We start from the raw sequence: 27,420 nt of genomic DNA on the forward strand, positions 1-27,420 counted from the left end.
TGAATTTTATAAAATTTTACTACTGTCAACGGCTATTACTGCTGCCAACATAACAGATAGAAAATCACTATGAGTTGTAGTATTTCTCAGTACCGAAATTCGAAATGAAGTTGGCAAAAGAAAATTCAACCTTCAAATAGAAAATCACCATAATCCACTAGCATATGTAGTAATAGGGGAACCCTTAGGGTATTAAGTAAGCTGATCTGGAGTATAGCCTTCATTAAAAAGGTTTCATTCACTCAATTATTGTCCATTTTTAATATGTTTTTTTTTGGAGTGGTGGGAGAGCTGGTCCCTTCTAGATATTTTTCAGTGGACCAAAACGATCTGGGCCCCTTAGATTGGCACCTCTGCTTTGCACTTCTTACAGTTCTCTTAACCAATTGGAATGAATAAGAAAAGTCTATTCACCTGCAATGCAAGGCAGAGTCTCATACAGTTCCTCAATTTAAAGCAATACCACGGTATCCACATATATCACATTCACTAGAGGATTAGTGTGCATAATGTCATATTTTTCACTTGTTTAAACAAGTGGAACTAGATCTTATTTCTTGTTTTCTGTTGATTTCAGCTTGAAAAACACTAAAGAGGCTCTTGCATTTGCTGTTCTTCAATATGCATTGGGTACAGGTCCAGCTGTTAAATGGGGCGCAAGTGCGGGGTCATTGGCACGTGCAGTAAATGCAGCTGTTGCAAGTGAACCAGTTGCTGTAACAGCTTTCAATGCCAGTTACACAGATTCTGGTCTCTTTGGCTTTGTAGCCTCTAGCCCTGGAAAGGTTGCAGGACAGGTAAGGTTTGCACTTTTGTTTTTTTAACATAGTTGCTGTATTGCTGGAAATTAAACGCAGAATAAATATGGGAAATGCCTGTTATTATTCGGTTGAGAAGCTTTTGTCATCTAGTCTGCTGTCAAAAAATCTGAAAGTTAGAATTTATAAAACAGTTATATTACCAGTTGTTCTAGATGGTTGTGAAGCTTGGACTCTCACTTTGAGAGAGGAACAGAGATTAAGGGTGTTTCAGAATAAGGTTCTTAGGAAAATATTTGGGGCTAAGAGGGATGAAGTTACAGGAGAATGAAGAAAGTTACACAACACAGAACTGCACGCATTGTATTCTCACCTGACATAATTAGGAACATTAAATCCAGACGCTTGAGATGGGCAGGGCATGTAGCATGTATGGGCGAATCCAGAAATGCATATAGAGTGTTAGTTGGGAGGCCGGTGGGAAAAAGACCTTTGGGGAGGCCGAGACGTAGATGGGAAGATAATATTAAAATGGATTTGAGGGAGGTGGGATATGATGGTAGAGACTGGATTAATCTTATATATATTGTATATATATTGATGTACCGAAGTACATATGATATTTCCATGCAGATATTCTGCGTCATCACATGATGAAAGAGTGATGGAGCGGAGAAAAATTCTCTCCGGCGCCGGGATTTGAACCCGGGTTTTCAGCTCTACGTGCTGATCAGCGCCGGAGAGAATTTTTCTCCGCTCCATCACTCTTTCATCATGGATTAATCTTGCTCAGGATAGGGATCAATGGCGGGCTTATGTGAGGGCGGCAATGAACCTCCGGGTTCCTTAAAGGCAATAAGTATAAGTAAGTTGCTGTATTTAAAATTGCATAGAATTATGATGTTATTAATAAGTTGCATTTTGATACCGAAAGTAATTCGAGAAATATAAAATTTAAATTCAAATCAAGAACGTAATATTGTTGTACAAAAATATAAAATGCTGAAAAACAAATAACAGAATATTATATTTATGTGTTTGTTTACTTTTCCAGTATTCCTCGTATATAAATTTATTTTATACAAACATTAAGCTGACTGAATTATGTGGTATTGTAAGAAATTACTTGCAATTTCAGGTCTTGGAAACGGCACTAAAACAATTACGAAGTGGTAATTTGTCCTCTGGTGATATCACTCGTGGAAAAAATCAGTTGAAAGCTGCAATTTTACTGTGTGATGAGAGTAACGCTAGTCTTGTAGAAGAAATTGGAGTTCAGGCAGTATTACTTGGAAATGTACTTTCCAGTTCTGCAATTGCTTCTGTTGTGGACAGTGTTACAGATGCTGAAGTTAATGCGGTGAGTTATTTAGTTTCTGATCTACTCTGTTCTGTAGTGTGATATACACTTACGCATTCTCTTGCATTTTTAAATTCTGTGTTCCGCTCACCCCGCTGAAAACAATTGTGCCCTGTTTTTATTTTTGATTTGAAAAGTATAAAGAGAAAATAGTGTGATGTAAAATAAAACATTTCGAGATTTTCACAGATATGCATGTTTTCAGAATAAGTTCTGGTACCAGAACTTAGTTCTTTTACATGCTTTGTACTGGAATTTTGTTCCTGTTCATTATTTGTGAATCATTTCCGTCAGGAATGATGCACATTTTATTTATTTATTTAATAATAACATATACATAAAAACGTTACATTAAAATACCCCGAAAGAGCAAAGCTCGTGTTCGGGGACAGTTCCGTTACATAGATACACATACTTTGTAGACAAAATACTTAAGAAAAAAGCTCACATAAAGATTGTAATAAAATTAGTAAATAATAATACTAATAATAACTGAGTGAAAAAAGAGACGATGTTTAGATTGATGGATTAATATTAAATTATTATTAGTAGTATAATTAGTGCAGGTCATGTTGATATAGTAACCAAGATAAAATAGAAAAATACACTTAGGATAGAAATAATTTTGTTTTACAATACATGGTACATAATATATATACAGGGAAGTCTGTCATATAAATTTTTTAATTCTGGATCTGAAAATTTCATTGCTTAAAGTAGTCAATTCTGAATGAAATTTTATTATCGAATTATATAGCCGTGGACCATAATTTGTACTGTGTAGTAAAGCAGCAGATGTGAAATATTTAGGTTCAACTAATTTAAGAATTTCATTTCGTCTCGTATTATGAGCATGTGGCTGAGCTACAAATTTCGTTCTATTTTTATGATAGAATTTCATTAAAGAGTATTTATAAATTTCGTCAATTCTAAAAACATTCAATTCAGAATGGATCAAATTTGTTGGATAATCCAGTCGCCTTTTCAAACAAATTTTGATTATACGTTTTTGCAACATAATTAGAGGAAAAAGAGCAGGAAATGTCACTTCTACTCAAGGACTTTCACAAAATATTTTTGTGGGAAGGAGGGTAACCTATACCAGATCTGTACAACTCGTGTAAATTAATGGAAGACTTTTCATGCCCACTATATATTTCCTCTCATTAATAAGTTTAGCATTGTTATGTCCTGTTATGTACAAGTTATACAGGAAGAATATTTTTTACAGGCTGCAAACAAGGTGAAGTCTGGAAAACTGTCACTTGCTGCAATTGGTAAGCTCAACTGCGTTCCTTATCTAGACCAGCTGAAGTAGAGGAATGTGTTCACTCTTGACAAATAAATCATATTTGTAGGTCAATAAAATTAATTGTATATAGAAACAGCATTTTTGTGTTAAAATCCTGTGGAATGATGAAAATGTATAAATGTAGTTCTTTGACATCTAATAAATGTTATAATAAGATTACTTTGACTATTGATCTCTCTCATGGAAGTAAAATGTTACTATAATATTTCTTAGGTACTGTATGCTATGTAAAAAGTTGTTTTCTAATACCAGGCGTTTGACAATAAAGTCATTTGACCTCTTGCAATGAATTTCTGCTGCATTATACCCTTCTGTCTGTAGAAATTGAATAACACTGCACAACTGGCACTTGGCGGAAGAGTCGATTGTAGCAGACATCTTTATGCGTCTGTAGAGCCAAGCTTCAACTGAAGAGTTGGTCTTGGTAGTGGTGGTGGTAGTGGCGAGGGGAAAGCCACCTGGTGGCACCATCGAGAGGTTGAAAAAAAAAAAATAGCCCGCATAATATAAATGAAGGGTACATGGGAATAACGATCAAGGTCCATTTTAGAAAGTTTCGAGAAAAACGAATTTTAAAATTTAAGCACTTAATACTGTGTTATGTGTGTATTTAATAGAAATTGACGTAGTGGAATGTCAAGAACGATTATTTCTTATTACTAGCTAGACCACATGATAGTACTTCCTTTCCACTATAAGATGGCATTATTAACTCAATTTCGATTTTTGATGGGCCTTGATCGTTTTTCCCGTGTACCCTTCAAATGTATGTAAAAGAAAACAGAGAGAAGTAGACCTATCTACAAATTGAGAGTATTATTCACCTGGTAATTTCATCTCACTTGAAATTTCCTCCCATATTTTAGAAACCGCATTATTGTCGCCATATTGTTTCAAAGTGCGATTGTACAGAACGCATCTTTCCTTTATTAAAATAAATAATTTATCCGCATCAAGCTCCATTCTGAATGTGCACTACATAACAATCTAGTATGTATAGTCACGAAGCTTGAAGGTAAGCGTTCACTACATCGTATCGCACTTAACGGATATTTTAAGTGCAGTGCGTTCACTGTAACGGCTCCACCTCATCGCCTCATCGGATTCCCCTATCAGCTGTTTAAAACATGACGTCGTACGATATTGACATTGCTGAAAACAGAGGAGTTGAGGTTAGGTCTATTAATTATGATTGTTAGCGAATAAGAATTTGTAATTGCTTCATGCATCTTAATTGAAGAGGAAGAAACGTAAGAAATATTGGTTACATAATATATATGTAAGAAATGACTTGATTACTGTAATGGGAACACCTCAAATTATGTTGTTGTGTTGTTTTCTAATGCCAGGCATTTGACAATAAAGTCGTTTGACCTCTTGCACTCCAATATTTTTCAAAGCTATTGTCATGGCTAGCCACTGACACACAGATTTTGAGATGTTCTGAATCCATTTCTTGATTTGAGTTGCACAATGGACAGCTAGGAGACTGATATATTCCAATTCTATGCAGATGCTTGGCCAAACAGTCATGGCCTGTTGCCAATCTAAATGCAGCTACAGACGATTTGCGTGGTAAATCGGGAATCAACTACACCTCAAATTATATAATTCTTCGCAATTTTCTACACGCGAAATAAGTTTTCCGTCTGCCATTTTGGCACGACACTGAACATGGCACAACATAATAGTAACAGTTGACCAATTAAAATTGATTTATTAAAGAAGGCCATGATCGCATGCATCGGAAAAGTTGCTCATCCAAGAAACGTGGACGGATTTGCTGAGAGGCGATGCATGCAATATGATGTAGTGAATGCGGTTACATAACAATTACAGCAAAGATAGTTTTTTTCCGATGAGTGCGATACGATGTAGTGAACGCTTACCTTGAGTTTATGAGGGTACTAGGAACAATAGACTGTGCAGGTACTATTTCTCATTGTCTAATGAGGCGATAGTAGCGATCCTAGTGGTTAGCAACTATCTGTGGATGCACAGTTACTACATATTGAGCTTCGTGACTGTATATACCAGACTGTGACAATAGGAGGCCTATCTGTAAGTTATGGAAATGTGCAACTGTGAACGAGGATATTCACACAAGCGCAGTACACTGCAGGCATCAGACTGCTCGCGACCAAGTTCAAACAATCATTCAGTGTTGTCTGCTTGCGACTGTCTTGTCGTGTCTGATTCTGTGTGCACCTGGTGTAATATTTCTCAATATTTAAATTCGAAATTCTAGTTTCACAGGCTGTTTCTTGTAATGAGATAAATGTCTTCTGAGTAAAGGCTGGTTCACAATAAACCGGAAACGAGAATCGGAACGAAAACGATAAAATTGTTAAAATGTGTACATTTAAATGTGAGCATTCACAATTAACAAAAAGCTTGCCGGAGCCCGGGATCGGGAATGGAGAGTTGGCCAAGTTTCAACTTTGGCGTTCACGTTTCCGATCACAGCCCACTAGATTCATTCTATTGCCATCTAAAAGCTATTTTGTTGTCGTATATTTTGTAGCAAGAAGATCGTGACATAACCTATGCATTGTTTTGTTCTGTGCCGTGCATCATGGAGCAAGTTTTATTTGATGAGATTCTAATATTGAGTGTTGAGGAAAATCCTCACGTTTACGATAAGCAGCGAGACTCGTATAAAGATGAGAAAATGAAGGAGAATACGTGGCTCTCAATAGCTGCATCTTTGAACACCGATTGTAAGTGAATCATATTTTATTACTGTATTGGTTGTATTACACACTACATATTCATGCTTCAATTCAATAACTACTGTTGTGTTCATTTGTGTTCTATTACAAATGTTTCTTCTGTAATTATTTTACGTTATGGTAGACTTAAAATAGGTTGTGATGATAAAGATGCATGGGCATATTTATAGTACTGTACCTAATGAAATGTTTCAGTTGAAATTTAGAAGTTGGTTAACCTGTGTTTATGTTGGCTGCCTTGTACTCATGAGAGAACGCTATTGGTCAGTTATACACAAATAACACCAGAATGCGTAATATCGACTTTACATATCGTTATTGACATGCATATCGATATGCATAGTCGTCTACGTTCTCGGTTTATTGTGAATAAAAAATTTTCATATTCACGTCCTCTGCTTCTCGTTTTCATTCTGGTTCTCGTTCCCGGTTTATTGTGAACCAGCCTTAACAGTTTCAAATTTGGGTAAATTTCCTTGACTCTTGAATCAGCCATGTTGACAATCAGACATATCTGCAAGCTGACAGTGAGAATGGACCGAGTGGAGCACAAACTTGAAGGCCTCCAAAACTACCAGAAGGTTTGCGAGGCTTGGAAATGGGTCTCGGCCCAGGTGGTACACTATTAAAAGATGTTTCCCGTAAGTTTTTCTTTACTTCTGAATATGGAAATATTTTGTCAAGATGAAAATGTGCTTAATTATTTTTAGTTTATTACATGAAGTATGTGAAATGACGCAGAAAGTGATAGCTTTAGAGATTTTAACAGAAATACACATTTTCACATCCCGGAAAGTGAAAAGGAAGCTGTTTACAATAAAAACTTCAATTCAGTCAGAAGTAGTTGAGTTGTCTTCAGATAATGTGAACATGTAAGAAAACATCCAACAAAAATTTTCAGAAATTCATAGCACTCTTCTGAAGAATTAAAATTAGCCATATACAATTGTAATAATACGTATCATACTAAGTTCGAAGAAAGAGAAATACAAAATGGAGCTTGAGAAATCGTTTTTCAATTCCATTATCACAGTTGTAGAAAATAAATTTTTATTTTGTTTCACGTTTTTTATGTAGTTTTTAAATGAAGCTTTGATTTATACCTTTCACAACATTTTTATTACAATCACTCGAATTGATTGTGTTCTCTAGCACCGAAAGTGCAAGACTTGCATCTTTCCTCGAAGGACTGCAACATAATTTCACTTCCCAGTAAGTACACTTTCTTTTTCTCCTCTTCCTGCTCATTTTACATGTTAGCAGGGCTGTACATATCAGTTGCTGACTGTAAGGTTAAACACTTGTGATTCAAGACAGTGCTGTGTTTTGTTGGATCCCGGCCACTTAGTCACTCGTAATGAGTGCACCTCTGTACTTGTGGTTGGACACTGTGTCTACTGTCACACATACTGTGACACGGTACACGAGGGTAAGCCAACAAAGGGGAACACAGTAGGTAGAATTTAAAATGTGAGGGATTCAATCTGGCATCGGAGCTTGAATCTGGTGTGGCTTAGTGGATAAAGTGCTAGCACATAAAGCTGGAAACCCAGGTTCAAGTCCTGGTGCCAGAGAGAATTTTTCTTCATTCTACCAATTCTTCACCATGATGTAGAAAGTTTTCTTTATCCATAAATTTAGTGACTGTGACGATTAAACATGTTATATCCTTTGAAAGTTGATATGTCAAATGTGTTTTTGAAATGTGAGTCTGCTGTCGAGATGAATACCTGAATATATGATTTCTTTCTCCCTTGGAACAATTCATCGAATAGCTTAAGTTGGAAAGGTTCTTGAGGACGCCTTTTGTGAAGATTATGGTTAAACTTTTAGCTGCATTGATTTTTATTTTCCAGTTGATAAGCCAGTGTTCGATTAATTTTAAATAATTTTGAATTCTTGTGTAAGCAGCTGATATATCTATATGCTGTAAAAATGACTATATCGGCCGCATATTGTGCAAACTGACCTGCCGCAACGAGGAAAATCTGATATTGAATAACATTGATGATAAATTGATATGACAGTACCCTGAGGAACATCTGCACTGATAGGTTTCTTTGAAGAATAGGAATTGTTAACTTTTACTCTAAAATTTCTATTAGTTAGAAAGCTATTTAAAATATGGATGTATAACTTCATGACCAGACCTTACGTCCAAACTATATCAAATGCCTTTTCTATATCGAGAAAGACGCAGACTGTATGCTGTCCTTGATCGATAGTAGTTTTAATGTGTTCACATATTCAGTAGAGCTGATGAGTTGTACTGTGATGTTCTCTGAAGCTGAACTGTTCATTTGGAATGATAGGATCAAATTATGAAATGTAAAGCTATGGCAATGCCTTCTTTCCACAGTGGAGGGAAATAACTGAGTTGAAGGCAGGAATTAAATATTTTACAAAGATGAGTACCACAACAACCTGTAGTGGAAGATGCTGAAGTAACTGATTTTGTATAGTTGTAATAGAGTATGCATTGCACAATCAGAGCCATCTTTCATGCACATGATGGGTATTGTCCTGACTTTCAGCTGGATTTGGAAATTTTAAAACTGTAGTCTTTTCCGAGCAATTAAAACAGACATACGTTTGATTATTCTACTTACAGTTGGCTGACCTACTCTCTGCAAGTCTGCAGAAACTACTTTTAAAATTACCTGAAATCAATATGCAGAAAATAGTATGACGACCGCAGTAATTTATACCATCATTATAAATTAAAAATTAACTGCATAGCCAGCTGTATAACCAGCATTATAAAAATGCATTACCAGTACCAGAGCCTTCTTTAGTTACTAAAGAAGGCTCTGCCAGTACTTAAAATTTAAATACCTGTCCACAGTTGCCTGTCTTCGTAGTAACGGAAACTAATTTCCATATTAACAGACTGTACCGAACGCACGTGTTAAGTTCGCGCGCTGCAATTAGATGACAAATCATGTTTCGTATCACAGCGGCGTAATACTTTTCGCATCAAATGTTTACCAATTTTCTTATCTGGAATTCAGTATAGAACAAGAGGGTATCTCTAGGTATCGAAATAACCTTTCAAAACGCCAGAGCCAGAGCGCCAAAAGCAACATATTGTTTGTGATCTGTGTTGGCAACACTGCGTAAATGGTCGATCTTCCGAACAGATCGATTTTCTCCGTTTTCGTGTTGGTGAATTCTTCGGCAGCGCCAGTTGCTAGCCGTGCATGGTGCACGTGTTTATGTCTGAATGTGACAATACACTGAATTTGATGTAAGAACTGAAAGTTAGAATCTAATAATGGCGAGATTGTGTGCTTATTACAGTCTCTGCCCACTAATAGATCAAAAAAGTTTGTTAGGCGTAGCAGAGGACTCTACAAGTGATTGTGTTATTGTTACACTTGGAAGAAATATAGTTATAAGATATAAGGTTAGATTTCGAATTTATATCACATTCGATTCAATTAGATTACGTCTGTGGATTTTGCTGCTTTTAGTGATTAGCATTTGAAAATATGTTAGGCTGGATTCTTGATTTTCATGCATTAATGAATTTCTTTCTATGTGACCTGTTGGAAAGTTATAGTGCAGTATGATATTTTCGTATTGAGGTTTCAGTTATTGTACATTTGAACTACTGTTGGATATTGTAAATGGTGAAACTTCGTTATCTGCCCACACCACACTCGTGGGGCGGGGGGGGGGGGATTACTTAAAACTTGAAACGGTGAAACTAACGCTGAGGTAGTAGGTATGTAACTTTGTCACATACTCATATCTCGGCCCATCGCCTCATTTAACTCATAACGGAACGCAAATCAGACGTCAGTCCCGTGTATGGTGTGGGGAGATATCGAAGATTGGCCTTGTAATACTTCGGGGCTCTTCTTTCGAAACAGCTGACCAACAAATTCTTCGTATTTGCGCACAAATGAGATTTACAGCAGTAAGTGAAGAAAAGTGGGGTGGAAAATTGTAAATCATTATAGGCTAATGTAGTAGTTTTATTTTTGTATGATCGTTGTAAACTGATGTGATTATTTACTTTGTGTATCTGTTATTAAATGCATTTACATGGTTTTGCAGTTGTTGAACCAAAAACAAATTAGTAGCTGGAGCAGTAAAGAGAAGCTGTCATCTCCGGTCATATATGATGAACTAGGGAATCAGTATATTGCTGTGTTCAATAGAAACCAATTGAGAATATGGAGTGAAAGTGAAGACAATCTAGATAAAATTAAGAAATTCAAGGTAGGTAATTTGTTTAGTCTAGACATAAATGTAACAGTTTAGCATTGTCTGAAAGTAATTTTTTTAATTTTATAATCATACGCCTTCTCTAAGCATTTTAAAACATTACTTCAGGCGTTATAGGTTATCCTATACATACTTTCAACTCCACTTATTAGAATAAACACGTTTTAAGAATTTAGAATGTTGACATTACGAGAAAGTTGACAGTAATTTAGGCTAGGTAATGTACTAAGTGGTTAGGACTATAGTTTTCATAATTGTATGCTTCTGTTTACAGTTTCAACAGCATATCCACTGTGTGCTGTCTCAGTTGAGTGGTCGTGAACCATTAATTATATTCAGTAATGGAGCAACTTGTTTACTGAGTGCTGCATTGGAGTCCCGGAAAATTGAGATTGACCGTAACTCAGTGTTAAGTGCCAATGAAGTAATAGAAGATTGTCAACTAGTGACATATGAAACAAGTACATATATCACATTCTTCACTCGAAATTCTTTGGTATGCACAAGTTTTACTGTATAAGACAATATCAAAATTCAAATTTAAATTAAAAAATCACATTCTAGTTCGTGGAATTGTTTGTTGAACACATGTCAGGTTGCGCAACTTCACCTTAACCCATGACATATAGTAAATATTGTAACTATGCTGTTGTAAAATTGAAAATTAATATGTAATGTATTTATTATTATTATTATTATTATTATTATTATTATTATTATTATTATTATTATTGTCAGTTATCAATATCATTATTGCTATCTCTGTTTTCTTTCTTTTCGTTGTATCAGCTCGATGAGAGCACTATAATGTACTTTTGACTCTGTTGACCCTCTATAGGGCTTTAACTTAATTTGTATCATTTTCATCAGTGTTTGTATTTCTTTTTTTGTATTTATATGTGCTATCTGGTAGGATGGAAGAGAAGGCCTTATGGCCTTAATCCTGTCAGATTAAATAAATTATTATTATTATTATTATTATTATTATTATTATTATTATTATTATTATTATAAGCCTTTATAACTCTTTATCTAAATTAATGTTATTATGGAGCAAATATTTCAATTTTATTATGGCTAATAATGGTTCCTCAAAAAAGATGTTGTAAATATCGTGACGTTTAGTTTAGAAAGGTTATTAATTACAATTTTGATGTTTCCAGAAGTCCGCTTACTTTCATGTGGTTCCAGTGTCAAGAGATGTTTCATCCGTGAAAGTGAAAGTAGAACGTGAGAATTTTCAGTTGATGGGACAGACCACAATACAGCAAGATAGTTCTTATAATCTTCTTACATTGTGTAAGTTTGTTGCTTTTTTTGTACAGTAGAACCCTGATTTTCCGTCACCCTATTAACCGATTGGTGGATTATCAGACTGTCTTTCTTTTTTGCTCTTTTTTTATGTTTCAGAAAAAATATGAATTACTGTACATTTTATTAGTACGATTTTTTTCTACAGAGTGCCTTTTACAAACTTTTACTCTTATACAGTATGGTCTACTTTTCGAGAGGTCTAAATTCTATGCAAAATGCCTTCCACAGGTGTCAAAGAAAAGGAGTTGTGCTACGAAAAACAGTGCAAGTAATTGAGTGGTTTGAGAAAAGTGAAACTGTGGTTCATCTCGCATCAGAATACGAAATAAGAATTACAACTGTGCACGATTTAATTAAAAACAAGTATAAAGTGTAATAATAAGTATGTAAATCTACAATATGAGACCTGTACTATTCCTATCTTTCCACAGACAGTCGTCATAAAGTGCTTCCTTGGCTCTTAAAAACCCGTCATTGAAAACCAGACTTAAATTAGTGAACTTTTGATCCACTACCTGGCATGTTAAAAACACAAGACCAGGGAGGAAATTAGGAAACTGTATTACGCATTTAATTTATGAAAATCTTATATGGTATGGATTGTCCGATTTTTTCGATTAACCGTTCATTCCACGCCCTTCATTACCACGGATAATAGAGGTTCTACTGTATCAGAATTGCTTGCTGGAAAAATAAGTTGTAAGAAAGATCATAGGGAATAAATCAAGGACTATTAGGTATCAGGGAATTTGGAAATTTTCTTTGTCTTTGATATCTCTAATTTTGATGGTTGGCAAAAGAAACACATTATTCGAACGAATATATGTTATCACAATAGAATTAGTGACACTACTGAGCTGTGAAACAGCATAGCGTGACTTGGCAGAGGGAAATAGAGCTTGTTCATATGCATGAGTCTTGTGGTAACTGCACAGAACTGCATTTTTTCTTTGCTCATCTAGTGTGTCGGACATCTGTTAAGGTAAGCGTTCACTACATTGTATCACACTCCTTGTACGAATCGCACGCAACAGATATTTTAAGTGCAGTGCGTTCACTGTAACGGCTTCACCTCATCGGATTCCCCTATCAGCTGTTTAAAACATGGCGTCGTACGATATTGACATTACTGAAAACAGAGGAGTTGAGGTTAGGTCTATTAATTACGTTTGTTAGCAAATAAGAATCTTAATTGCTTCATGCAATTGAAGAGGAAGAAACGAAAGAAATATTGGTTACATAATATATTTGCAAGAAATGACTTGATTACTGTAATGGGAACGCCTCAAATTATATAATTCTTCGCAATTTTCTACACGCGAAATAAGTTTTCCGTCTGCCATTTTGGCGCTACACTGAACATGGCACAACATAATATTAACAGTTGACCAGTTAAAATTGATTTATTAAAGAAGGCCATGATTGCACGCATCGGAGAAGTTGCCCATCCGAGAAACGTGGACGGATTTGCCGAGAGGTGATGCATCCGATGCGATGTAGTGAATGCGGTTACATAACAATTACAGCAAAGATAGTATTTTCCGATCCGTGCGATACGATGTAGTGAACGCAGTTACATAACAATTACAGCAAAGATAGTATTTTTCCGATCCGTGCGATTCGTCTGATGAGTGCGATATGATGTAGTGAACGCTTACCTTTATAATGTAGTTATATGGCCTAAGGTTGTTTTAATTTCTACTTTTAGCCCTTCCTTGCTTATAGTAAGTGAAAAATGGGTTTTATTTTATTTCATTTTATTCTTTTACAGTTTATTGTGGACATATGAGTTCAATTTTCGAAGAAGACGTAACTTAATTTTCTTATTTTAAGAGAATGTGTTAAACTGTCATAAAAGTAGTGATTATACAGGGTGATTCGTTTGAGAATGGATAAAATAAAAACACCATGAAACATTTACTACTGAACTTTATTTGTTGAAACTTTGTGCATACAACACTGAAAGATGGGAGATTCCTCAGAGCTCAACATGACCGCCATTGGTCACCCTGCACAAGAGGGGTGATTTGTTGAAAAGCTTGAGTAATTTTTACTCTCAGATCATCAATGTTCCTCGGTTTTCTGTAAATAGACAATGTCTTTAACAAAACCCCACATGAAGAAGTTAGGAGGGGTTATATTTGGAGAGTTTGGGGACCAAGCCAAAAGATAGTTGCTTCTCGTACTGGATTTCACCTGCGACCTCCTGCATGTCTTTTAACACAGAAAATGTTCCTACAAATGTTCGATACCACAACTTATGGAATCTTATTTAGGTAGCTACATTACGCACACCAAAATCACGTAGAAATTCCCTTTGGACTCTTTTAACACTCTCAAATTTAGCATACCAAAGAACACATTGTGCCCGCTCTTGATTTGTAGTAGCCATTTAAATCATCTACGATTTTCATTTGTCCTTTCAGATTGTGCATTGTTGATTGTCATACATGGAAACTCCCATCTTTTAATCATAACATAACAAGCAAGAAATTGTTTCTACTATCATAATAGCTTTATAAGAATAAATTAATATTATCCATACCCAAATGTATCACACTGTATAATTTAGATTATGAAACTTTATAAAAACTACGATATCTGAAGTCTGATTAAGGCTGGTTCACAATAAACCGGGAATGGAAACGAGAACGGAAATATATTTATTTTAACAATATTTCCGTTCTCGTTGTCGTTTCCATTCCCGTTTTATTGTGAACCAGCCTTAAGTGTAATATGTAACTAGTCATCAGCAATGTATGCAAAGGAGGGGAGAAAGGAACTGGTCACCCTATCCCATTGTCTCCTGGCTTAGTTGCCTCGTGTGTGCGATGTCTTATTGCTGTCACTTATGAGATTCAAACCTGTCTTGCCATTTGACTAAACAACAAGTGCAGAGCTACTCTTTGGAAAATGACATTGCAAGAGTGACAGAAATGTGTTCTAAATTTGAAAGTAATTGAGGTTATATGGGGATATAATGTGATCATCCTTCTACTTAAATAATGTAGATATAAAACAGTTTGTTCATTGATAAATGTGTATCTCTCAAGTACATTTTATTTACAGGGTCTGACGGCAAGTTATTCTCTCTAACATTTCTTCCTGAAGTAGACAGCAAGTTGCCTGGAACGCTAGTGAACATAGTGAGAGCAGTTAGCACAAAACATCCTGTTGCTATGACTGATCTGAGTGCCAGTCATGTGGCAATATACGGTGCAGATCCTAGTGAAGAAGGTACAGCATTTTGTTATTATTGTATACTCACATCTATGCATAAACCTGTGGCCGGGAGGAAAAAGGTCTTAAGTCAATTTTTTGTGAAAATGAGATTTTTATATATTCTGAAAGCAGAAACAATTCTCTACAATCTGGTAAAACGGCTAAAGTCAAATAAGACTCCTGACTGGATTTATAAAGCGTTACCAAATGTCCTAAGTACTTTTTGAATCGAGTACACACAGAATAAAGGACTTAAGTATATTTAATACTTTATTCCTTACAAACCATCACATGTTTACTTTCCATGCTTCCCTATTAAAAAGGTCTAACTTGTATTTTAGCCATTTTATCACATACTGATGCTCTTTCCTTTTAAAACTATAAGCACATAAACAGTCCTATAATTGTTTAAGACCCATTTTGCATTTCTAATAATTTACACTTCTCATTTATGTCTTATGTTTAAATAGTCCCTTCTACTCAGTCTGGCTTCTAGTCTTAAAAGGGCTTAAGTGCGGCTATTTTTGGAAATAATCAAGAAAATTGTTAAATAAGCAACATTATCTATTTTAGAAGAAATATAAACAAATAATATCCAGGAAAAACCTCTTAATTAAAAAAACTCTATAATTGACACCAATTTCAATCTTTCTACTCATTTCCTGAAAAGTATAACATTTTTACTTAAGACCTTTTTCCTCCCGGCCACAGAAACAACAGTTGTTCAAATTTTATTTAGACTTCATTCTTTCAAGTCAGTGTTACTTTGAAATATATATGATTTTGGAAGAGTCGTGATTTATAGTTTTACTTTTCCCTCCAGGAGAAACTAAGTAAGAAAGGAGAAAGAGAGAGAGAGACAGAGAGGGAGGGCAGGGAGAGGGGGGGGGGAGAGAGAGATATGTGTGTGCGTGACACCCTCTTTGTATGAGAATGGTATGTTTAGAACAAACTAGCCAGTTTTTCGAAATTTATAATATTGATATTGTTTGATTTCAAACAGGTGAGCATTAAAACCCATTTCTGGCAAGTATTACTTTCTACAAAGACTGCAGATTTTAAAGCATCTCTTGAACAACAAAATTCATCATGTAAACAATCATCATTGACGACAAAATCAAATGTTTAGAATAATAATTTTTACCTAATGCAAAAATAAGGGAGAAAATATTCGAAGAGAAGAAAAATATGGGTGCTGGGAGACTGTTACAAATTAGGGGAAATTGCGGGAGACCCTGGGAAATACAGGAGGGTTGGCAACCCTAATTGGTACCCCACTATTTCCTTTGATAATATCTCGAAAGCAAAGTTATAAAAACATGCCATCATAGCATTCTTCATTGAGAAAAAATTCGGGAGTGTATCAAAGGAATTCCTAGTGAAATGCCTCAACATGGATTGAGCAGAACAGAGGTGACTTGCCAAGTGTCGCATGCTACCATATGAACTTCCAGATATTTTGTAATAAAATGCGTATTTGTACTTTGCAATCGAATTAATCTTTTTGGTAAAACTGTCAGGTGTTTTTGACGTACTCTGTATTATAATGTTTTCTTGGCCTTCTACAGTGTGTTCGCAGCTCGTCTGGACCGTTATAACATAACCTAAATAATATAAACAAGTGTTAGAAAAGTTTTAATTAGGGATGATGAAATAAACAAGAAAACATTTAATTAAAGATCATGAAATAATAGTACATTATGCAACGAGCCTATAATGGTAGTAATTAAGACGCGAGTATGTTTATGAAATGAGTGCAAGCGAGTTTCATAATTTCCATATGAGCGTCTTAATTACCATTATAGGCAAGTTTCATATGACTTTTTATGCTGGCCCATATTTCTAACTTGAAATTATTCATAAATATTCATATTATTCTTATCTGACTGGGGAGCGGAAGTGACCTTGTACAATATCTCGTAAATTGTGAGATGGGCGCAGACGCGAAAGTTTTGTTTTTTTCCGAGGAACAAATGTCAGTGACCTTGATATAATCTAGATAGTAAAATGAACATTAATCTTGATATAACCTGGAAATTGATTTAGACATTGAAAAACGAGATGACAAATTGAATTTATTTGAATATTATTTACAATTAACGCTAATTATTATAGTAACAGAACATAACCTTCTGTAACAGTATTGGATTTCCAGCCTCCGTGACGTTTCGCTAGTTGTCTTTCGATTGCATATCCGAGAATAATCGATACTTGCGGTTTCATATTGCTACAATGGTGCTTTCTGATAGGTGGAAAACCTGAACTTTAATGAATAGGTGTACTTTAATGAGGTCCATTAAAGGGCTGCTACCAGGTGTATAATTACTACATTTCGGCATGGTCGAGCATAAAAAAAAAATATGAATGATTTTAAAAGGAACAATTATTGAAAGTACATTTTCAAATTTGAATGTTTTAGTGGTCCGGCTGAGTTACGAACACACTGTACAAGCAAGCATACACACATCTTATATGTCTTGTTTATTTGAACTTTCATTATAGCAACTTTTGCCATCCTCACATTTCCGTTGTGCAGTTTTTGTAACTGTGTTCATATCTCTCTAAATTACAGGTGCGTCACTCATTATTTATAATGTACAGTTTGGAGTGGTGCAGTCTCGACACCATTTGAAGTTATTTGCTTCACCACCACGGTTGTGGTGCACTGGAACCAATCTCTTGATCACAACAGCACATAATCTAGTGGTAGTGCCATATCAGCTTGAAACCCAACGTTTGTCGTCGTTGATTGGTGCACACTGTAGTAATGTGTCCCAGTCAGAAAAGGACTATGATCTGCAAGAAATGTGTCAAATGGATGTGAATTGGATAACTAATGGTTCTGCTGAACAGGCACAGTCTGAGACAGAACAGATGCCAGATACGCTTAAACAGCAATTGCAGACACTTCAAGACAATGGGTATCCACAGTCCATGTTAGTATTGCATTTAATATATTTTCTTGATATCCAAGTTACATTTTTTGTTGTTATAATCCTAGATATTGTCCTTTCTCTTAGTCATTCTGTTTTGTCTTAATTGAATCCAGAATGATTATACGTAAGTACAATTCTGCGTTTATTATTAAAATGTTTACATTATTTAAAGATTTATAAAATGCATAAGGTAATTTCGTCGGAATGTGTTTCCCACTGCTGTCTAAAATCTTGTTTATTACACCAAATGACAAAACTAAACTTCCAACTCGATAGTCAAAAGTGTCTGAATTTTGCACCTCTCTCGAATCATGTTGTCAATTAGAAAATAATCTATTCATGTTAGATAATATCAAACTACATAAAAGTAAGCAGTTATTTTGATATGAGCCATCAAAGTTGATTCAAAGAGTTATTTTCTCGAAAAATACAAAGGAACAAAATGCTACAGAACTTCTTTGTTTGTTTTGCTTTTATTCATTGATTTAAATAAATGCATAAGCTCTCCTTCCATCCTGTCAGAGTCAAGTATTTTTAAATATGCAGAATGTACCAGTATGTAAATTTAATATGATTATTATGATGATGACAGTGACATTGACAATAATGTTAACACTACTGTGTGACAAGAAGAAGCTAGAATATTTAAGTCTTAAAAGAAGAAGAAATAATAATAAGCACAAGTGCGACAACCTATGGAGGGTCAGCTCTAACTGCTGGCCTCATGTTCACAGTATACAGTAGCATGCAAATTAATGCGAACAACGTAATTACTTATGCAAAAACACTCAAACGGGATAAAAAAAGGATCTAAGACATACCTCAGTAATCTATGTGGCCTCCCTTGTTCCTAATAACAGCTCTGAGACGATTTGGCATGGATTCCACTAATTTCCCACAAATATTCTTCATTTCTTCATCGCGAAACCATACACCAATGAGGGCAGAAATCATCTTCTCCTTTGTAGAACAATCCATTTTTTGCATTCTTCTTTTGCAAATTGACCACAAGTTCTCAATGGGGTTGATGTCGGGTGAGTTGCCTGGCCAGGGGAGTACCCGAATATTCTTCTTGTTGAAGAATTCTGTAGTTTTTCAAGACGTATGGCATGGTGCCAGGTCTTGTTGGAACACACCTCTGCCATCCGGAAATGATTTTTGCAGCTGGGGTACGATTCTGGTTTCCAATAAGTGAATATATTTGTCAGAATTCATCATTCCCTTGATAGGTATTAATGCTCCAGACCCTTCATGTGTAAAACAACCCCAAAACATTACTTTAGGGGGGTATTTGGGTGCTTGTTGGAGATGAGCTGCTGTTACTTTTTCGGATCCTTTCTGTACGTAAGAAACACGGTGGCCGTGGACCTCGAAATGAGACTCATCGGAAAAAAGTACATTCTTCCAGTCATTCGCTGTCCAGTGTTGATGTAATTTTGCCTACATTAAGCGTTTTTTGCACATAACAGGGGTTAGCAGTTGCTTTTTAATAGGCTTACGTGCCCTTCGTCCAGCTTCCAAAAGCCTATGCCGCACTGTTGTGACGTGAATATTCGTCCCAGTGGTAGCCATTAACTCGCGGGTTAAGTCGACAGCAGTTAGTCTAGGATTTAATTTACTTTTCCTGACAATTAAACGATCATCTGCAGGCGAAGTCTTCCTTTTCCGGCCACAATTTCCTTTTTTCTGGGGTGTTATGGATCCAGTCTCCCTGTATCGTTTTATGTATGTATGTATGTATTTATTTACACTGCAAGTGGGCAAGCACCCGGTGGCAGTGGTATATACAATATTAACAATACACAGTTAAAATGATAAGCTATACACAATAAAATTTACAATACATAATACAATTTACAACACATATACAATTTTATACACAATACAATAAGAATACACAATACAATTTAACACAATAATAATAAAACATAAAATAAAACACCTAATTTTACAACACAATCTACATAATTATGTATAGGTCCTACATAAGTTTCAATAGTCTTTCACTTTACTCTCATCTCATTTCCTGTAGTGGCACTATGACGCATTTCACTGACACTTTAGCACACATTTCACTGACACTCTGTAACACATTTCACTGACACTATAGAACACATTTCATTGACGCTATAAATTATCACTGATCGGAACTGTTCACTGCACTGTAAAACCATAACTTCACTGACTCACCTCGCTTCACTGATACAACAGTTCAAATAAGTCAAATAATTGCATTCTTATGCATACTTATAAACAGAACTACATTTAAACTAAATATTTCTAGTCTAAGGCCCTCTTACACGCTATTTTTAAATAATTTACAATTCAAACCAAGGAAGTAAACTCGTCAGGCTAGATAAATACATGTCACCTTAAAAAAATTAAATGTTGAATGTCACCTTAATTTTAATTTTCACTTTATACACAACTCTTTAAATTATTCTTGAATCTACTTAAGGAAGGACAACCCTCAAAGACCGCTGCAGGTAGGTCATTCCAATCATTTATAGTTCTATTTAAAAATGAGAATTTACCTACATCCGTTTTCTCTTTCCTACATTTGATTTTAAAATCATGATCGTTCCTACCATAGTACGTTGGCTTTTCTAACCGAGCCGTTATGTCTACCCATGCTTTCTGACCTAGATGTGCTCTATACAATGATGTTATTCTAGTTTTCCTACGTCTGTTTTCCAAAGTTTCCCATTTAAGTTCTTTTATCGTATCGTTCCCATCTTCTCTTTTACCTTTAACAAATTTAGCTGCCCTATACTGGATTCTTTCTAAGGAATTTATCTGATATATTCTATAGGGATCCCAACACGTAGTTCCGTATTCCATTAACGGTCGCACTAATGTTAGATATGCTATTTCCCTCGATTTGGGGCTAGCCTTTCTCAAGATTCTCATAATAAAGTGAAGTGCCCTCCATGCTTTGCCTGTAACATTATCAACATGCTCTCCCCAAGAAAGTTTGGAGTTTAAATACACTCCTAGGTATTTACAACATTGTTCTTGCGGAATTACAACACCACTGAATTCGTAATTAAGACTAGTCTCCTCTCGGGTTTTACAAAATGTTATAGATTTACTTTTAGAACCATTTATTTTCATCCTATGCTTTAACGCCCAGTTGTAAATGTTATTCAAGTCTGTTTGAATAGACTCTACATCTGAATTATTTCTAATCTTTCTATAGATAATGCAGTCATCTGCAAATAGCCTCACATTTGATGTAATATTCTGGCATAGGTCATTTACTTATATTATAAAGAGTAATGGACCCAGAACGCTGCCCTGTGGCACCCCTGAACTTATATTTCCAATTTCCGATATTTCATGACCTACTCTAACTCTCTGGGTTCTACCTTTTAAGAGTTCTTGGATCCATAGCACCACTCTTTTATCTATTCCTAGCCTACTTAACTTATCTATTAATATGTCATGTGGCACCAAATCAAATGCTTTCGAAAAGTCAATCACAACTGCATCGATTCTTCCGCCTCTATCTACCTCTTCAGCTAGATCCTGAACCAGCGACGTAATTTGACTATCACATGAGAAGCCTTCCCTAAAAACCATGCTGGCGGTTGTAAAACCAGTCTTTCACATTTAGAACATGACGAATATAATCCGATACCAAATGCTCCATGACTTTACGAATTAACAGTAGTCAAACTGATGTGACATTCTGCAGCAATTTGCCTCTGTGTCATAGAAGAATGCTCTGCTAATGTTATAATTTTAGACCGTTTTCGTGCAGTTGTATCCATTTGTGACGACGACAGAATGTACACAGGATTGCAGTATTAAGTCTTCAACACAACTGAAATGCTTATAAGTAGAATACGACAGGCAAAATGTCACATATTATAAAAAAAAATAATGACAGACCTTCAGCAATGGAATTACACGTACTACAGATGTCAATTAAAGCGGTATGAGCAGCTGTGAGGCCAACAATGACAGAAAATGTAAAAATATGTCGTGTTTGGATTAATTTGCACTGTAGGTGAATGATCATCTAATCATTACAGGAATATTAGCCACAAAGATTCCCCTCCCCATGCTGTTATGGCTAGTTTGAATATTAATAGTAACAACAACGTAGATATTTTCCTTTTGTTACCTTGGAAGATAAAACCATTATACTTCAAGATAGTTATCTTCATCAAATGACTGAAATATTCAAAGTCTACACTATTATTCATGAAATGTCTGCAATGAAAACGTTTAAAATAGAAGTTCAACTTTCTTACAGGGGAAATTAGAAATTAGAGTTTTAACAGTAAAGTGTTGTCAGACAATAATTATTACGTCGGAATATGTATGATAAGAACTTTCTTGTGTTAAATTTTAACGTACCTTCTTAACATGTTTCGACCTATTTTGGGTCATCTTCAGAACTGGTCGTTGTTAGTCTTGGTGCCTCTTGTTTCCTGTGAGGGTGCTTTCATAGTGTAGAGTCAAAGAAGAAATTAAATTACAACATCGCATACAGAACAAATAACACTCTGCAAAAACATCTCAACACACAAACAAACAAATACAACCACACAGGCTTATACAAACTCAAATGTAACACCTGCAACAACTTCTACATAGGACAGACAGGCAGATCATTTCAAACACGTTACAAGAACACATAACAGCCATAAAAAAATTACAAAACACCTCCACATATGCAGAACACATCACAAATACTAACCACACCTACAGAGACATCAACACAGACATGGAAATACTGCAGATCCAACCAAAAAGCCAGAAACGCAACACACTAGAACAATATGAAATATACAGACACACGAAAACATACCCCAACGATATTCTCGACACACAACTCAATTTCAAAACACATAAACTCTTTGACTCTACACTACGAACGCACCCTCACAGGAAACAAGAGGTGCCAAGACCAACAACAACCAGTTCTGAAGATGACCCAAAATAGGTCGAAACATGTTAACAAGGGTCCAGTTTCTTCGACCTTTGTTAAAATGCACCTAACATAGCATTAATTAACTGTAAGTTAAAAGTATGAATTGCTGTTAAAAATATTGCGTTTCTTCGACTTTACATTTCACATTTTAACATTCTGTTTGTTAACTCTCTGTTAGAACCAGAGATTCTAGAGTTTAACCATAACCTATAATCAAGTATAGGCTCACTTCTGTTTTCTGAACTGTGACAATTGCGATTCTCGCTTGTTTCTGTTGTTTGATTCAGAGAAAATAGAAATCTTTCTATTCTCTCAGGTTTGATTTCTGCTTCTTTCCTCGTCTGTATCACAATAGCGTGGAGCGGCGTATTGGTATTGCTGTTATGAAATGGAAAACACTGGAACAAAAAGAAATCTTGGGACTAATTTCTCTTCGTTCGAATGAAACCCTCTGCTGGAAATTGTTTCGCAGTATAAACCAATTAATGAGAATAAACAAACAAACGGATCTAAGTTGAAAGTGAAAAGTGAGGCTTGGCAGAAAATAGCCTATACCTTTGTATGAACTTCTGGTCTGTCAAATCACAGAAATCATCCGCTCTGTTTATGTATTCATGGATATCATTTTATAAATAAGATATGTAAGTTCAGCATGTAATGCACCAGCCATATTGGATACTTATATGCTAACAGAGAGTTAAATGATTTAACTGCATGAAATTGGGCAGTTAAATTAACATAGGTTTTAACAGCCTGTTAGTACTAACAGTAGTTGAAGAAATGCTTCAACTGTTAAGTTTACAGTTAAAATGAAATAACACACTGTTATAATTTAACAAAGGTTGAAGAAACCGGGCCAAGGTACGTTAAAATTTAACACAAGAAAGTTCTTATCATACATATTCCGAAGTGATACAGTGTTAAAAGTTGTGTAATCAAGATGTATGAATAATTACTAATTCTGCATTCCTGTAACTTTGTCCTTAACTGAAACGTTTGTTTGTCCCTCACCATCAGATATCTTTAAATTTCATCTGTATACGATTTAAATCATCAAAGCACTCTGACTATACTTACGTAGATAGAGTGAAATTCCTCGAAAATGGTGTAGTTGTGTCAGTTTTGCTATTGTTTTCATCTTTTTGTTGATGGGTTTAACAAGATTCATAACACATTGCACTTTATAGCAATCAAGTTTCATTCCATGTAAGACTCTTTCTCTTTTTACAGGATGGTGCAGAAGTTGCTTCCAGATCTGCTGGAAACCAAATCTGTAACAGAGCTGCACTGGTGTATAAAGTATTTCACAGATATACCTGAGAACTCGCTGGTTCAGATGCTTCAGTTTTGTTTGGATAATGGTGTTGATAACAGTGAGAGAGGACCATATTCTGAGTTACTTATTGCTATACTTCACACAACATTCAATGACGTCTGTTTACTACCGTACTTGCGTGCCATACCATTCTCTCAGGCTATGACTCTTCTGCAATATTTATGTGACGAATTTGACACGGATGGTTCCAATGTGGAGCTGAGTAACGTGATAGACTGGACTAGTCTATTATTAGATGCACATTATCAGCGCTTTGTTCTGTCTGGGGACCCACAAGTTCAGACATTACTATGTAAACTTCGTGAACTTGTTCATAGCCAGGTAAAATTTAATTTTTTTCAAACATTCATTGTTTACCACAGGGCTGGGCATCGGGAGTGGAACCAGTCTCTAAATGGGACGCTTAATATTCATCCGTCACTGAATCAACGCTGCGCGGTGTTCGGCGGGGAAGAAAGGGGATGAAGAAAAATCATATGGCTCCCCGTGAGATAGTAGAATCCGCTCTTGCTGCCCAGCCCTGGTTTACCACAGTTCATATCACTATTATTATAAGTAGGGGGTGGATGTTGATGACCTAAAAATCTACTTTAAATGATCAATAAAATGCCCTAAAAGTAATGGAAAAGTGGCATAAAATTAAAAGAAAATTACATTTAAATATTATTCAAAGTACTCGCACCACAACTTCTTAAAAATTAGTCACCTTGTTTCAATGACTGCCCTGCAAATCTAGGAGAGAGGAGGCAACTTCTGGAATTTGACTAAGTTAAAGAAAAAGAACATGCAACAAAATGAGGTTTTAAGGGAAAACTATAGATTTTAATGAGGGTTTGCAATGTGTTTCAATCAGGAGTGGTCCATGTCAGTGCCTTCATTCTCCGTCTCCTCTTCCTGCCACTCTTCACTTTTGTTATCAGATCTTCTAGATGAGGGAGTATAAAAGACAAAAGTTGTGGGCATAGCATGTTTTCTTGCAATCTTTGTGTTAAAAATGAGGAGTGTCGTTTCAAAACTTGTGAAGTTCCCGCTCCATCGAAATTTAGTTTGATGCGATTTCGTGCTTATAAGCATGTCTTCTATCACATATCATAACAAAATTGGATCATTTCGTATTATATTCTGTGTTTTTAGTATGCGCTTTCTGATGCGTCGGATCAAATCGTGTTATGGTCGCAAAACTGATCAGTTCAAATCATATTAAATTCCCAACAGTTTTCCTTTTGTTGGTTGACCTGAACGAAATGCCGCATTTTTTTCTAAGTTGTCAGTGCCTGTGTACGATGTAACAAATAATGGTTGCTTACTAATATTGAGCAAAATGGATAGTTATGCAATAGTTGGAGAAAGATCAAAGAGGATCAGGAAAAAGCTGTGAACAAAAACAAAAAGGAATCCTGAAATGGAAACACGATAAGTACATCAGCTGTGTTACTACAATAAACTGAATTAAACATCACATTCTGAGATAATATTATATTCTAAACTACATACATTTCCTTATACACACAATGGGGAAAACTGGACATTTTCCGAGAAACGTCATTGACCTTGATATAATCTAGAGAGTAAAATAAACATTAATCTTGATATAACCTTGAAATTTATTTAGACATTGAAAAAACGAGATGACAAATTGAATTTATTTGAGTATTATTTACAATTAACACTAATTATTATAGTAACAGAACATAACCTTCTGCGACAGTATTGGATTTCCAGCCTCCGTGACGTTTCGCTAGTTGTCTTTCAATTGCATATCTGAGAATAATCGATACTTGCACTTTCATATTGGTACAATGGTGTTTTCTGATTGGTGGAACACCTGAACTTTAATGAATAGGTGTACTTTAATGAGGTCCATTAAAGGGCTGCTACCAGGTATATAAATACTACATTTCGGCATAGTCGAGCATAAAAATATATAAAAATGACTTATTAGTTCAAAAAATGCGATATAAGAAATTAATGTTTTACCTTGATATAAATATAGAAAGAATTTCTATGTTAATAGGCATCGTCCAGATATGAAAAATAAGAAGATGATTTTTCATCAACATCCGCCTCCTAGTTGTGAGTGTTATGACTTATATTAGTATGCAAATACAAATAGATATTGGAGTTGTATGTTTTTTATTCACTATAAAACACATCTACATCCAACAGTAAAACAGTATTTTTCATTTTGTTGCAGATGACTCATGTAAGTGAACTGAAGAAGTTGCAACCTCTCCTGCAGCAATTTAAACAGGGAGAACTTCCCATTAGAAAGCCTCAGTTCGTCAACAAACTGTATTCGATAGAACTGTTGAGACTCTACTGATGACAGGAAACATTTGTGCATATGGTCTGTCAAAACAACTGCAGAGAGCAATGTTTTCCACAAAGTTGAATCATAAGATTGTGATATTGAAAGAGTAGGGGCTGGTTCACAATAAACCGGGAACGGAAACAATAACGGATTTTTTTTTTAAATAGATATATTTAAAGGTAAGCATTCACAATTAATGAGAAGCTCGCCGGAGCCTGGGAATTGAAGTCTTGGGCGGGAGGGGAGGGGGGGGGGTTGTGTGTGCGCGTGCATGGTTTTTTTTTTTTTTTTTTTTTTTGTACTGAACAACATGCTCCATTACATAAGTAATACTACATGTCTGTTTGCGCTTAAAAAATTACTATTTTCTTACAATCAGAGATGAGACAGAGTGTCATGGTTCTATATGGTCTTGATAATGATATTTACTATTCTCCATATTTGTGTTTCCATATTGCTACACACTTTGCCTACTTTCTAAATCTACCTCTCGTATGAATTTACAATATTCCTTTAAGTATTTGGAAATGAGATCAGGTCTGCTTGGTGGCCACCTTCCTCCTGTGGAATTTATGATCCTTTCCAGTTTGTTTCGGGCAGTGTTGTACTTCGTGCACTCGAGTAGAATATGGTCTACCATTATTGCAACTGCATGTTGAGTCTTTGGACAATGTGAAATCTATGATAATATGCATTGATTCTTCCATGACCAGTTAGCATGGTTGTAAGACCAACTGAAAGAGATATCTTCAGTGCTAGTCTCTGTGAGACGTGTGGAAAATATTTTCTTGTTTCCGCTCCATTTCTTGCTAGCTGCCACTGATTTTCCCACTTCGCAAGGCTTTCTTCTCTCAGAGTCTTTGTTACGGCACTCATGGGAATCTTGCTGTAATGTATTGTGTCTTCCCTTGTAGCTTTCTTGGTAAGGCGGTCGGCAAGCTCGTTCCCCAATATCCCTATATGA

The 27,420-nt window shown here is 35.5% G+C and overlaps 2 protein-coding genes across 4 annotated transcripts in view; both read left to right on the forward strand.

The window, feature by feature from the left end:
• Positions 1–3,589, forward strand: part of LOC138703763 (COP9 signalosome complex subunit 1-like) — a 65,557-nt gene extending 61,968 nt beyond the window's left edge. The window contains exons 12-14 of the mRNA XM_069831921.1: positions 578–797; positions 1,897–2,118; positions 3,350–3,589. Of these exons, the coding sequence (XP_069688022.1) occupies positions 578–797; positions 1,897–2,118; positions 3,350–3,436 (529 nt within the window). The 3' untranslated portion in view covers positions 3,437–3,589. The remainder of the gene's footprint in view (positions 1–577; positions 798–1,896; positions 2,119–3,349) is intronic.
• Positions 3,590–9,321: 5,732 nt separating this feature from the next.
• LOC138703764 (nucleolar protein 11-like) lies at positions 9,322–26,607 on the forward strand. Of its 3 annotated transcripts, none has more exons than XM_069831923.1 (8): positions 9,322–9,568; positions 10,225–10,389; positions 10,670–10,891; positions 11,562–11,694; positions 14,779–14,946; positions 17,504–17,867; positions 24,040–24,466; positions 26,340–26,607. In XM_069831923.1, exons 1-8 carry the CDS (start codon positions 9,437–9,439, stop codon positions 26,466–26,468), a joined length of 1,740 nt encoding a protein of 579 aa, XP_069688024.1. In that variant the 5' UTR covers positions 9,322–9,436; the 3' UTR covers positions 26,469–26,607. The 3 variants fall into 3 exon arrangements, with proteins under 3 accessions (XP_069688024.1, XP_069688023.1, XP_069688025.1); XM_069831922.1 differs by having other exon boundaries at positions 9,323–9,568; positions 11,559–11,694; XM_069831924.1 differs by lacking the exon at positions 9,322–9,568 and adding an exon at positions 9,959–10,084 and having other exon boundaries at positions 11,559–11,694.
• The last annotated feature ends 813 nt before the right edge of the window (positions 26,608–27,420 follow it).

The sequence above is a fragment of the Periplaneta americana genome, chromosome 7, assembly GCF_040183065.1.
Source record: "Periplaneta americana isolate PAMFEO1 chromosome 7, P.americana_PAMFEO1_priV1, whole genome shotgun sequence".
NCBI classification, from domain to species: Eukaryota; Metazoa; Arthropoda; class Insecta; order Blattodea; family Blattidae; genus Periplaneta; species Periplaneta americana.